The 15,053-nt window shown below is 34.2% G+C and overlaps 1 protein-coding gene across 1 annotated transcript; it reads left to right on the top strand.

The window, feature by feature from the left end:
* The first annotated feature begins 6,938 nt into the window (after positions 1 to 6,938).
* LOC102601433 (protein TIC 56, chloroplastic) lies at positions 6,939 to 13,898 on the top strand. The gene is made up of 6 exons (XM_006359491.2): positions 6,939 to 7,656; positions 8,573 to 8,783; positions 9,763 to 9,960; positions 10,295 to 10,577; positions 12,797 to 12,959; positions 13,361 to 13,898. The coding sequence occupies exons 1-6, from the start codon at positions 7,186 to 7,188 to the stop codon at positions 13,562 to 13,564; spliced, it is 1,530 nt and encodes a 509-aa protein (XP_006359553.1). The 5' UTR covers positions 6,939 to 7,185; the 3' UTR covers positions 13,565 to 13,898.
* Positions 13,899 to 15,053: the final 1,155 nt, after the last annotated feature.

Raw genomic sequence — 15,053 nt, forward strand, 5'->3', positions numbered from 1 at the left:
CTTCAAGTTTCAAAGATATCATTTATCAAACCAATCTTCTATTTATAAGAGATCCATTTAAAGTAGTGGCACACCTTATGTGACATCTCTAATCGGGCATTGGTGACTTGTTTCAACGTTATAAGTTCTCTAAGCGTACTTCCAAAATCTCTCGTTCTTTATGGCTACCAGATCGTCATGACACATTTAAAAGGTCTTGACATGTGTTAGTTCTTGTTATCTACTAACAAATTCTTTATGAGCTTAGGAAAGGCAAACTCTTTAAAGACAATCACAGATCTTACCAGTTTCAGAAATTACAAGAGAAAACCGGATGGCTATACTACAACCTTATCCTCTACTTTGAGATTCGTTTACCCCACTAATTACTATTTCATTTTTTATCGCAGGAAATATTATATATTTGGAATGTCCGTCATTTAAAGAAATATATTGGGTCGTCAGCTCCCTCAATGTGACACGTTATATTATATTGGACAGTCATTGCCCTCAAAGTGACATATTATTATTATATTGGGTCGTCACCTCCCTCAATGTGACACGTTTATATTATATTGGTAGTCACTGGCCTTAAAGTGACACATTATTTATATTAGGTCGTCACATCCCTCAATGTGACACGTTATATTATATTAGAGAGTCATTGCCCTCAAAGTGACACATTATTATTATTATATTGGGTCGTCACCTCCCTCAATGTGACACGTTTATATTATATTGGTAGTCACTGGCCTTAAAGTGACACATTATTTATATTAGGTCGTCACATCCCTCAATGTGACACGTTATATTATATTAGAGAGTCATTGCCCTCAAAGTGACACATTATTATTATTATATTGGGTCGTCACCTCCCTCAATGTGACACGTTATATTATATTGGGTAGTCACTGGCCTTAAAGTGACACATTATTTTATATTAGGTCGTCACATCCCTCAATGTGACACGTTATATTATATTAGAGAGTCATTGCCCTCAAAGTGACACATTATTATTATTATATTGGGTCGTCACCTCCCTCAATGTGACACGTCATATATTGGGCAGTCACTGCCCTTAAAGTGACACGTTATATTATATTGGGCAATTATTGCCCTTAAAGTGACACATTATTATTATATTGGGCCGTCACCTCTCTCAATGTGACACTTTACATTACATTGGGCAGTCGCTTCCCTCAAAGTGATACGTTATTATTATATTAGGTCGTCACCTCCCTCAATGTGACACGTAATATTATATTGGACAGTCATTATCCTCAAAGTGATATGTTATTATTATATTGGGCCGATAGCTCCCTAAAAGTGACACGCTGGGAAGTCATTTCCCTTAAAAGTGACATGTTGGGACGTCACCTCCCTAAAAAGTGACACGTTGGGATGTCACCTCCCTAAAAGTGACACGTTGGGAAGTCACCTCCCTAAAAAGTGACACGTTGGGACGTTACCTCTCTTAAAAGTGACATGTTGGGACATCACGTCCCTAAATGTGATACGATATGTTATTGAATCATCATTTCGTTCAAATTGACACATCACTTTGGATCACCACTTCCTTCAAGGTAATACACTTGAAATATGATCGTCATCTCCTTTTAGTATGACATGTTAAACCAGGTTTGCACAAATTATATTTGTATTTATGTTACATATTCTACTAACAATTTTTTCCAGACTTTGCAATACACGAAGTGGACTACGTCAAAATAGGACGCAACACAACGTGAAACTTTTTTTTAGCAGCGAACTAGGACATAGTCCAAAGAGGAATATCAAACTCTTGGGATGCGAGTTGAGAAATGACTTCCACCACAATCAAATCACATCTCTATCATGAGGCGTGTGGGTTTTTCTTGGGGTTTAATGTTTTCAGTTTCACCTTCAGTGAAAATTTCAACTCTTACCGAAGGAAAATTTTCAAATTCGAGTGACAATACACCTAGAGCTTTGGAAGTTATGTCCATGTAAATTTTTATCTATGGGTGTGAAGGGCCTCACATTCACAATTGAGATGTTTGCAATCCTCTTTTCGACGCTCAACTCATTTGTCACTCATCCTTAAGCTAAAGGTTATTTCCTCATATGAGATTTCCTTTTCAACCGATTAAGTCGAACTACAAGCAGTCTGATTCCCAAAGTTTAAGGATATGTAGGCGGATTTGATGTTGAAAACTCGACTGTACTCCAATGAACCTCTTCTCTTTCCGTTCTCGAGTTTTTTGATTTCTTCATACTTCGACACCAGAATAACTTTTGCAATTTTTTTCAAAATTTTGCTTAAACTCAAGCATGTTTTGAACTACAAGTGGTCTGAATTCTCATGTAACGTGAGATATGTAGGAAATCCAATACCAGGATTCAGACATAATTCCTCAAAAATCCTTTCCATTCGCCATTCCAAAAAGATGAATTAGTGGATGGACAAAATTGGATTCGTCAATTTCATTTGTCTCGGATCTCTTTCATCCATCCCAGTCAAATGAGGGCAGTTGTTGACACCCAATTTTGACCCTCCACATTGTAGATTAATCATTAAGCTTCTTTAATATCATACGATTTGAAATAATTGATTTTATAAAACTCAAAATATTTTATAGTTATTTTTTAGTAGTTTTGCCATATTTATAATTCTTAAGCAATTTGTAGGTTTTATATAATTTTGTATATAATTATTACATTTTATGAAGATTCAAAAATCGTCTAAAAAAAGATTTTGGTTTCACTTGAATATTTCGTTAATTGGTATTAGTTAGTCAATAATTTATAATTTTGAATAATCGATTTATAATTATTTTATTTCATTAAGATTAAGAAGCTTGTTAGTTAACTATATTAATTCGTCTTATTTAATTACTAGCCGAATTTACTAAGTTGATTCAATTTGGCTACGTTCTTAATTTTAATTGTCCTTGAAAGTCAAATGACCATTCCTTAATTCAAAATCTAACCCCTTTTATTACAATACTAGCCAATTGCGCTCCAATTTTAAACCATTTTCATACCACTTTCTTTAAATTACTTCAGCCCACTATAAACAGGCACAGCAACGCCAAAATTCCAATTCAATTAAACCCAACTCTTCTACTGTTCTCTTCCTCATTATTCTCTCAACAGAGAATGAAACGAACCCAGCGAGATATGACTGATTGTTTCTCGAAGCTTGAAATTGTGATAAATCCTATTGTTAAAGTTTACATAGTCATTTAAAATTGCAATATACAGTGGTGGCGTGTATGCCTAGTTGCTCTCTCTTGTTTAATTGAGGAAAGTCTTTTGTTTCTCTTTTACTCCCTTATTTAAAAAATAAAAATAGGAATGATTGGTTGAGAAATATGTGTGATGAGTTTGCCATCTTTTGTTTATCTCGGTTGAATCATATAGATAAAAGTTAGCAGATTTTTTTTTTACAACTTTCTGCATGCTTTTTGTCTACTGGGAATCTTAATTGTCTTGCTAATCTTTGTTTCCATCATTTTCTGTGCATGAACCTTCATGTTTGAGTCTAATGGGACTCCTATCTCCTTGCATTCGTTCTCTTTGAGTCAATCTCTTTAAGTTGATTGAAAGAAAGCTAATATTACTGGGTTAAACACCCAAGAAGACAACAACAGTAGTAGCCTAAAGGGCTAAAAGAATACTCCCTATGTTTAAAAAAGAATGAACTATTTTTTTTTTAGTCGGTTTAAAAAAAAATGACCTCTTTCTTTTTTTGATAAAAAAATTTCACATGACATGTTTAAGCCATAAAATTAAAAGGCAATTTTATACATTTGATATAATTTTTAATTTAGGATCACAAGACTTAAATTTTTTTATTATTTTCTTAAACTTCATGTCAAGTCAAACTAGGTCACTCTTTTTAAAACGGAGGGAGTAGTATTTTCTTGGACTTGAAAAGTCTGGAATGGCACCAGCTGAAGCATACCAGCAGTCCCAAAGCGACTAAAGTTGGAAGTTTTGACTTGAAAAATCCAACTTGAGCAGTAGCAAGCAGCAAGGGAAATTTTTTGGGTTAAAGGCCTGAGATCGACAGAAGTGATTGGATTTGGGTGAAAACCTAAATAACTTATTTGGTTGTTTTTGATTAATTGTTCATTGTTTACTGTGATTACTAACCTTTTTATTAATTTAGATGAAATCCCCATGGAGTTATCAAAGTTTCTATTTTATTGATAGCATTTCAACTATTTCTCAAAATCCATTTTAAGTTAGACAATTTAAGCTTATTAGAATAACTTAAAGAATTTTTCATAGTTATTGAAAAGCTTTGAATCCATGTTATGAGTTTGAACTAACTATTTAGTTCAATTTTTTTACTAGCGGTCAGTAAGAAACTCCTCAATCAAGATGAATGAGACCTTTCATGGAAGTCTTGGTTGGACACTACACCGCTAGAATAAATTGTTAAGTTTCTTAAACTAAATTAGTTTAACTTTTAAACTAACTTAGGACTTTGGTAAGAATGACTTAAGGATTTCTTATATCCTTTCATAGTTGTTGATCAAGGTTCCTTTAATCCATGTTTATGACTTTAAATTAATTGTGTAGTTCAAAAACTTGACTATGGATGAAATTTTTTAAGTTAGGTTTATTCTTGAGATTTTACAACTATCAAAATACTATTATCTAAGTTTCAAACAAGATTTTTATAAGTAACTCATTTTATTTTATGAAGTTAGCAAGTTTTTACATCCGTCGATCAACCACGCGTTAGCGGATCCTTTAAGATGCTTAATATCTTCCTTAGAGGATAGCTTGACCCCTTACCCAAACTCTGGTTTATTAAAAGTTCTATTTTTAAAATACATTTTTTAAATGGTTTCTTAATTTTCCTAAAATTAAGTGGCGATTCTATTATTTTCAAAATTAATACATAGCTAAGTTAAAGGTTTCAAAGCCATAATTTTCAAAATTGAATCGTCACAGTTGAAGCTTAGATTGCCTAACTTAAAAGAGTTTGAAAATTTAACTACTTTAAGGTAAAATGAGTGATAAAATAATGAAATAAAAATATCCCTGAGGATTCATCTAAGTTGATAAAAAGTTAATAAAAACAAAAAACAGGCAAATAATTAGGAATAAAAATTTGGACTTTTGGTTCGATTGCTTTTGTCGATGTTGTTGTTGCTGACTCCTGTGCATATATATTTTGGGGCTTTTTCCCAACTTCCTACTTCTCATTTTTGTTGTTGCTGCTGATGTAATTGGACTTAAAGAGTATTTTAAAAGGGCTCGAAAATTTGAGTTTATATGCCTAATAAGGTTCTAAGACATTGGAGTAGAATAATGGACCAATCATATTAAAAGCAAAATATATGTATATAAACATTCAAATCAAACAAGCGCAAACGAAACAAAATTTGTAACATTTAACACACAAACAATATGTAATGCATCCTAACATATATGTGACCTTTTTAAGCAAAATGTAAGCCTAACATTTGAAGGATGTGTATATCGTTTGTGAAATGTTCCATTGCCCCCAAAATATTAATACAAATTTTATGAGTATAACAAATGGAAATACGTAATAGGGGAAAGGGAAATAAATATTAGTCTCACACAGGGGTACAGTGGTAAACTAAACTAAGCTTTGTATGAAATTTTCATTTTCGAACTTCTTGACACTTTTGAACTTCTTTCGGATGGGGAGGATCTTCCTTTGACAAAGAAACTATCTATAAAAATAAAAACCCAATCCCAAGGGACAATGGTACGCACAAATCGACATATATATCTTTCAAATTTAACAAATAGTTAGATGATCATCTTATATTGATCGTGAGCCAATTAAACACAAGGTGGTCTTCTAATGGCCCAATACATCTTGGGTATTGGGTCATCTTAGGTTAATGCACCTAAAAGAGAGTTTTGGCTTAGCTCTAACTTAGGTAAACTAGAGTGGGCTTTATACAACTTGGACTGGAGTAGTTAGAGACTGTTGACCATCAAGTGGTCAACTACATTCGCCAGGGTACCCTAATAAAAAATTGGATTATCAACGACTGCGGCCCGCATAATCGTTCTTTAGACTTGTAATTCAAAAACTTTTTACTCAGAACTCAGATTGAGGCAAACTTGATGGTGTTGGAAAGAGAACCCATAGACCTTTAATTTGATAGGTCATAGACCTTTAATATGAATAGCCTTACAAACCTGGAAGAACAATGTTCTTGAAGAAACTTGAAAGAAAATCTTGGAAAATAAACCTTTGCCTTGGTGTTTTTTGAAATTCTTGAGCGTAGAAATTTAGGAGAGAATGAGAGGGTTTGATTATTAAAACTGGTTTTCTACACATTTAGGATATTTTAGATGACTCCCTAAAGGTTTTTAGGACAAAAATACCCTTAAAAATTAAATAAAAAGAGATGGAAGTCGGGATTTTATCCCAACAGACAGTGAAGTCCGTATTCACTCCGTAACACGAAGCCATCACAGAGTTGCTGCCAGGTTAGAGCATCTCTAGTAAATTAGTCATAACTTTTTACTCAGAACTCATATTGAAGCAAACTTGGTGGCGTTGGAAAGAGAACTCATAGACCTTTAATTTGATAAGTCGTGGAACACCTAATTCAATAGATTCTAAGATATATGATCGTTTGAAGTTGATCCAAGTAGAATCTTATATCAAAACTTAATCTTACTAGCACTATAATAAAAACATCACTCAATCATAAATAAAAATAAAATTACTTTCAAATAGCTAAATAAAATATGATAATTTTGAGACAAATGAGAAAAACATGAAAACTAATGATGAGTGGAAAAATAAAATTTTACTATGTATTTTCCAAAAAATATTACCTAATATATAATCACCCTCACAACAATACTATAACTTATCATTTCTATAATATATTTTATTTATTATTTCTTATTTAAATTAACAATACAAGACAACACTATCCAAACAAGGTGTTTAGTAAACTAACTTGGACTTTTGGTCTTCTTCTTTTTTCTTGTAAAGAATCACTTAACATTGGGCTTTACAAACTAATGGACTCACAATAGGCAAGATACATTGCCGGCCACATCTCCCTCGTCTTCCTCATCTTCCCTGTCACTCCTCACAGCTTCTATCTTTTTCAAATGCTCTGTTCCTCCGTATCCATCTAAAACCTCAAACCCCATAAACCCTAAACTTCAATTTCTAAAATCTATCCAGAAAGTTCCATTTTTTCATTCATGGGGTCAATCAATTTCAACCCATTCAACAATAACTGGTTCAACAAACCTTCAACACCATTTCAACCAATTAATCTTCTATCCCACTTTGATTCCCTAAAGCCCCATCAACATTCTCCGCCTTTTGCAGCTATTTCAAATCCATTTTCAAGAAAACCCAAAACACCTCCTGAAAAACCAGGTCATTACCGGAAAATGCTGGACCAGTTCCATTGGGAATGTGAGACCCGACCCGACTTTCGACATGCTCCGAAAGTTGAGCGGATTATGAATGAGGATCCGATTTTTGAGAAAAAGGAGAACCCAACTAAGGAAGAGATTGAGGAGAATGAGAAGTGGTTCGCTGAGTTACGGGAAAGCCCAGTGGTTCAGTTCTTGCTCCAAGCTGAAGAGATTGCTGATAAAATCAATGACCTTGAGCTTCAAGAGAATTCAGCTCCATTTCGAAAGGAAGATAAGAAACTGTGGCAGGTATTCGAAAAAACCACATTCTTTATTGTTTGTATTTATTCGTAGCTCAATGACGTTGAAGTAGCAGAGAGAAGAGTCTTTTTTAGCCTGTTTAGAGATTTGTAGGTTAGTGAAAAATTTGCAGAATTTGTAGTGTTGGAGAATCCAATATTAAGGATCGAATGAAAAAGGTCCAAAAGCAAAACTAGATATTGAGAATTAATTTGTTCATATAGTGAACCTGAATTAGCTTAGGATTCAGACCACATGTAGCTTAGGATTGTTAGTTGTGGAACTTGTTTTATAAGCAATGGAAGAAAATTGTGAAGTAGGAGTTGGAACTTGAATTTTATTAGTAATAAATTTTTATACCACATTATGAATTCTAAAAATTTGAATTCATTTAACAGTTCGAGTTTTGAAGTTTGATGTATTGTTTTGTTTCTCAAATTAGTAAAAGCAACTATCTTGATAGTTACTTTAGCAATACTAATATGATACAGTCACATGAAATGCGACATGATATAATTTATGTTTGACTATTGTGATTTTGCTTTTTTCTTGAGCTGAGAGTCTATTGGAAAGAAATTCTCTACCTCTAAGGTAGTGGTAAGGTTAAGATCTGCGTACATTCTATCCTTCCCATACCCTACTTTGTGGGATTACATTGGGTATGTTGTTGTATTGTGATTTAGCTTTACAAGTGACAGTCTTCTATTGGTCTCTAAAGGTAACATATGACACTTTTTAAAGTTCTTTTTCTATGATATGTTAAAAGTAAATCTATTTTGTTAAGTTATAATTGTGCAAAAGAATTGAGTTCCATCAACAATAGATTTTTAAGATGATCATGGGTGTGATTGTTTGGTATACCTTGGTAATTGTATATGTCCATTCTATTTCAAGAATTTCCCAACTGAGATCGATTTATGTGAAGGCAGTGCCAAATGTCATTGGATTGGATGGGAGGCCAATGCCCAGAAAGGCCATAAAGACAAAGAAGGAATCAGATGATAAATTTTGGGATTTTGCAAGGCAGTTCTTTTTTGGGCTTTGGGGATTTCGTCAACGACCATACCCACCTGGAAGGCCCATTGATGCTGCACAGGCTATTGGATACAAAAGGCTTGAAAAGCGATATCATGATTGTAAGTTTGCTTACATTCATTCTACACTTAATATGCTCAAGATTATGGTATTCTTTCAATTACTGGAAAAATATTGTGCTCACTTGTCCTGTACACCTTGAATTGCTGAGGATCCTGACTCCTTAAATTATCAATAATGGGATAATTAGTAAGAGTGCGTAGGTAGGAGATTTTTATCATGAATTAGCTGCTGGTACTGCTTTTCTTATAGATTTATTTAGTCATCTTGATTGACATTCTGCTCTTTTGGTGCTTGCAAGTTTTGAGTAGTGTATATGTTGTCTGCCTTTCGATTTCTTTGGACAGTAGGCATCTGAAGAAATAATGTTCTTTGAATTTCATTTGCAATTGACGACAAAAACAAGGAGTTTACTTGTTAGTTTATCAAACATTCTTGTTAATAAATAGGTTTTAATGGTAGCACTGTGAAGTCAGAAATCCCTAATATCTGAGAGGGGTAGAGCAAAAGTTGCTAAATCCCCTCTGGTAGAAGATCTCGGAGTGATGAAAACACACATTCTCTCATTTAATCTGAATGTATATAATTGCAAAGAAAATGAAACAAATTCCTACTGGCGGGCGAAGGGAAACTAAAACCTAGGAGTTGTCGATATGCACCTAGTGGAAAATCACTATGATGGCAGTGTTGTCTCTGCAACATATCATTCAAAAGGTTTACAGCTTATCTGTTATTCTCATAACTGTTTGCTTATAGTTCCAACTAGAGTGTATGCTATTAGCTTATCATGACAAGCTTATCTGTTAGTTCAGAGTGATCTGGTGCTATGTGTTAGTTATGTTCTTAATTATTTGTTATGAGTTCATCATGATTTACATTAATATTTAATTTGAAGCTAAATAGCTTGCACTTTGGTAATCTGGTGCTATGCTGGTTACAACGAGACTGTCATACTCGTTGGTTTTGTTGTTTATCCTTATTTTTCAACTGCTGACTCTTGTTATAATGCTTGAATTCCAGTTATTATGAGAAGCGGTGGGTGGTTCTACAAGGATCGATTAGGTCGTTCGAGGGGACCTATGGAATTGATACAGCTTAAGACTGCTTGGGGTTCAGGAATCATTGATAAGCACACCTTCATTTGGGGTGAGGATATGGATGAATGGGCTCCCATCGGAATGGTATATGGTCTGGAAAAAGCAATTGCCACTTGGGAAGGTTTGTCTTTGCAAGTAATGCTCACAACATATCAAGATTACTCTGCATATGAGCTAGTTTTTCAACATAAATTAATCAGAAAAGAGAGGTTTTCTAGAAACCCTGGCATTCTGAAGCATATGCTCATATCAATTTAATCAGTAAAACATAAATTATTCCCAGCAAGCATTTTAAATTTTTTTCGTATTCGTCTTCAGATGTTTGTCACCATGCTATGTTACCTTTGTGCTTATTCTGTAGTTCTTGTATTTGATTTTGTTTCTCTCATTCCATGGAGGTTGAGGTCCATGTTGTCATATGATTGATCCCTTGCATTTATTTGGCTGAAGTGCAGTTAGACTAGGTGCTGCTGGTACTGCTCTCCTTCACAAACTACAGAAGGGTATACCTCCTTGGGTTCCTCTCAGAGGACATGAGCCGAAGACATATAAGCAGATGCAAGAAGAAGCTTATGAAAGTAGAAGGCGTGATTTGGCTGTGCTAGAAGCAAATGATGGTGTCTGGCCTGGTGTAAGGACTCCGAGTCATACCATGTTTCTTTGGGCTAGTGGCTCAGAGCTGACATCAATTTTGGAGGCTGACCACATGCCAAACAAATATATCCCAAAAGATCTCAGGTATGTAGAATCATTTCATTTTGCAACATTTGTCTTTCTACTGTTGATGTCTGAAACTTATCACCCATCCAGTGTTTTGGACGGCGATAGGCCACAAGGTCTGCCTCGCCTCGTGGCGAGGCGAGCAGCGAGGCGCTCACCTTTTTGACTTGAGGCACCAATTAATACCAAAAACTTAAAATATTTAATTGCATATATAAATATCCAAAATCTCAATAGCAATAACATATTAACAAATATTTCAATTCAAAAACTACTACTCCCTCTGTCCCAATTTATATGACTTACTTTCCTTTTTAGTCAGTCCCAAAAAGAATGACACATTTCTATTTTAAGTAACAATTTGCCTATAAAATGTCTTTTTTACCCTTAATGAAATGATTTACAACCACACAAATTTCTATCATTCATTTTGGACCACAAGTTTTAAAAGTCTTCCTTCCTTTCTTAAACTCCGGTACTGCTCTCCTTCACAAACTACAGAAGGGTATACCTCCTTGGGTTCCTCTCAGAGGACATGAGCCGAAGACATATAAGCAGATGCAAGAAGAAGCTTATGAAAGTAGAAGGCGTGATTTGGCTGTGCTAGAAGCAAATGATGGTGTCTGGCCTGGTGTAAGGACTCCGAGTCATACCATGTTTCTTTGGGCTAGTGGCTCAGAGCTGACATCAATTTTGGAGGCTGACCACATGCCAAACAAATATATCCCAAAAGATCTCAGGTATGTAGAATCATTTCATTTTGCAACATTTGTCTTTCTACTGTTGATGTCTGAAACTTATCACCCATCCAGTGTTTTGGACGGCGATAGGCCACAAGGTCTGCCTCGCCTCGTGGCGAGGCGAGCAGCGAGGCGCTCACCTTTTTGACTTGAGGCACCAATTAATACCAAAAACTTAAAATATTTAATTGCATATATAAATATCCAAAATCTCAATAGCAATAACATATTAACAAATATTTCAATTCAAAAACTACTACTCCCTCTGTCCCAATTTATATGACTTACTTTCCTTTTTAGTCAGTCCCAAAAAGAATGACACATTTCTATTTTAAGTAACAATTTGCCTATAAAATGTCTTTTTTACCCTTAATGAAATGATTTACAACCACACAAATTTCTATCATTCATTTTGGACCACATGTTTTAAAAGTCTTTCCATTTTTCTTAAAGTTTGTGCCAAATCAAAGTACATCATATAAAATGGGACGGAGGGAGTAGTAGATAGTAGATACTAAAAGTCTAGAACTTGAATGACTCAATAATTCATAAGACAATTGACAAGCAATACTAGAACTCTAAAAAAACAGAGACTGCACACTGCTGAGTGCTGACAGAGATTAAAAAACAGAGCATGAAAGAAGAAGAAGAAAGTGCTAAAAACATACTTGATGAGTTCGCGAAGCAGAGGACTGAAGAAGAAAGAAGAAGAACAAGGTCGCGAAGCTGAACTGGAGAGAACAAAGGGAGAAGAGGGTTGTGTTTGTCCAAAACACCAAATAAACCCTAATATTGCCTGTTAATTATTAAATCAGGCCTGTTTTGCCTCTGTCGCCTCGCCTTGTCGCGTCGCCACTCGCCTTTTTGAGATCGCCTCGCCTCACCTCTCTCCAAAGGCGATAAGGGGCTCGCCTTTCACAACCCTGCGCCCATCTCCATTTGTCAATACTATCAAGTGCAATGCTTGTTTGCAGTATGCTGTAGGATATGCATTCTTACAAATTATAACTAAAGAATTTTGAGGATGTTTACTTTATGGAAAGCATAGCATGTATTCTGTTCGTCAACCAAAAAAAAATGTAAGGCACTTTCAGATATGTATATTTCTGTTTCTGGTCTACAATGGCATCATGCGTATCATTTCATGGAAAGTATTGCAGTGGGCTGATCCATATTTTGACATTCACAGACAACAGTTTATATTCCTTTAGCAAAACGGTCACACCAGGCCGATGCATATGTTATTACTAAGTTGGTGAAGAAGTATGCATGATCATTTGATCTTGCATTAACCAATTGTCATTGTTATCTGTTCTGAAACACTATCAATTTCCTTATATCACTATTTTAATTTATGATGTTCTTTAGTTAAAGGCGAAAGAATAGTTGCGTTAAAAAAGAAGATTGTCAGTTGTATCAACTACTTGAGTCCTTTTACAAAAGTTTTGTAGGTTGATTCATAATCTGATAACTGAGCTGGTCATTTGCATGAAACAGGAAAGAATTAGAGAAGGTTATTCCTGGATTGAGGCCATGGGAGGTTCTAAGTGTTGAACAAGCCATGGATCAAATAACATATGGTGGTGAATGGTATCGCGAGCCTCTTGGTTCATACACAACAGGCCCTCCATATATTGCTGAATGGAATAAGGATGTCATTGTAAGTTCTCTATCCCAACTTAGAACAAAGTTTCTTTTATTGTATGTTGGTTGCTGAATTTGACTTTTGGCCTTTTTGTGATCTTGTGAAACACAAGTTTCTTTTTTCGTATGTTGGTTGCGAAATTTGACTTTTGGCTTTTTGTGATCTTGTGGTGTGTATTTTGACAAGTTAGTGTCCATATATTACTACTTTTTGGTGCATTATGTCATTTGTGGATTTGTATGATTTTGATCTCCTAGTTTTAGATTAGAACTAGGCAAGTTTTGATGTACCTTTAGGAAAACTTTATCTCTATTTCACACCGGTTATTTATAGTGCAAGGTCCTAGAGTGAGTATTATTCATGCTAATTTTGATCAATAAGGTCACATATTGACACTTTTTTCCTTCGACACACAGAGATTGTTTCAGATATTCCACGACCTCAGTGTCCGAGTCTACAACAAGCTGAACAGGACAGTTCCTGGTTTTGGTACAGTAATGGAGAAAGTTCAAATTGATTCAGCTGCCAGAGAAACCAGAAGGATGCAGAAGAGGGCTGCAAAGAAGATGGCCGAGGAGGAAATTGCATTGTTTGGCAGTACACGAAATGATGATGAGTGACATTGCTGGTACAACTTAACTACATTTGGAACTCAAAAAAGTTTTTTTCTGTAAATCAAAATCAGATGTCTCTGTATATTGAATGCCTTAATATGGTAAGGATCTGATGCAATTTAGGACCTGCTAGATTTCACATTTAACAGAGTTCTGCTGTGTTATGACTTATGAGTTTTTTTTTGTAGGTTACACTAGCTTTTCTTTCATTGAGTTCAGCTTATTTTAAAGCATATTGTATTATTAATGATAATTATTTCCAGGTTTCATCAATTGTTAGAGTAAGTAGATGATGTATCCTAACATCAATTTAAGGAAAAGATTCTCTTGTTCCATTTTCTATTAGAGATGTTTGCTATGCACATGGTGGATCCAGATTTCGAGAAGATGAGTGCATTAGTACGAAGTGATGAATTAAGGATATAAATTTGACGGTCTCAATTGTTAGTTTCTTGCATTTGACTCATTGGTTATATGCTACAACCTACACTACTACTAATTCCAGTAAACTTGTTTGATTTACCTATAGAAAATTTTACAATAACAAAAGGAGAATAAGTATTTCAATGTGAGAGTTAACATTTAAAAATCAAACGGTCATTCGCACGGCAGGAATGTCTTATTTTGGGGTGGTTCTTATTTTTTAGTATAACTAACATAAATATCATAGTGTAAAACCTAAATTACCTTCTATCCCTATTATTTTTGTAATTACATAAATTTCGTATTTTTTAGGCATTTCGGATAACATAATTAAGGATCCGAATACATTATTGTTGATACATTATGCATCAATCTGTTGCACTTATTAAGGGAAAAAAATTGAAAAATCAAATTAAGATCTCATAGTATCCATTTGTTGCACTAATTAAGGGGGAAAAAAGAGAGCTGAAAATCAAATTAAGATCCCATAAATTACGTTATTCCATTCCAAATTATTGTCAAGAATTCAAAATCCTATAGTGTAGCAAATCAAAAAATTCAAAAATTAAATTTCTTCTTCTTGTTCATCGTTCTCTCTGTTTCATAAAAACTGTTGTTGAAATTTTGGATAACCGAGGTGAGTTATGAAGGATACAAAAGTGATGGAATTGTTGTTGGACAAACGATTTCTTTTGTGAATCTCCAAGTTCATCAAATATCCTTTCGATTTTGATTCAAGATTGTCGAAAATTTTGAGATTCAAAATTCTTCACCAGTTCATTGAAGATCCTTTTCGTTTTGATTCAAAAATATTGAAGATTTTGAGTTTTAAAATTATTCTCCTAGTTCATTTCTTTCAATTTTGATTCAAAATTATCGAAAATTTTGAGAAGATACATCATGAAGATCCTTTCAATTTAAATTGATAAGTGTTGTATTTCTAATAGATACATTAAATAAGAAAGTGTTGCCCATAAGATTTTAGGTTTGAGATCGATACATTATTATTTGGTAATTGTTATGTATCAGATGCATTTAGTATAAATTTGAATTTACGTATCATAACTAAAAA

This window comes from Solanum tuberosum, unplaced genomic scaffold (assembly GCF_000226075.1).
Source record: "Solanum tuberosum cultivar DM 1-3 516 R44 unplaced genomic scaffold, SolTub_3.0 scf00293, whole genome shotgun sequence".
Taxonomy (NCBI): domain Eukaryota; kingdom Viridiplantae; phylum Streptophyta; class Magnoliopsida; order Solanales; family Solanaceae; genus Solanum; species Solanum tuberosum.

What these genes read in the sequence shown, in the direction of transcription:
- LOC102601433 (XM_006359491.2), top strand. Translation starts at nt 7,186, where the DNA reads ATGGGGTCAATCAATTTCAACCCATTCAACAATAACTGGTTCAACAAA. An exon ending in TGAAAAGCGATATCATGATT is followed by an intron (nt 8,784 to 9,762) that starts GTAAGTTTGCTT and finishes CTTGAATTCCAG; the next exon opens with TTATTATGAGAAGCGGTGGG. An exon ending in AATGGAATAAGGATGTCATT is followed by an intron (nt 12,960 to 13,360) that starts GTAAGTTCTCTA and finishes TTCGACACACAG; the next exon opens with AGATTGTTTCAGATATTCCA.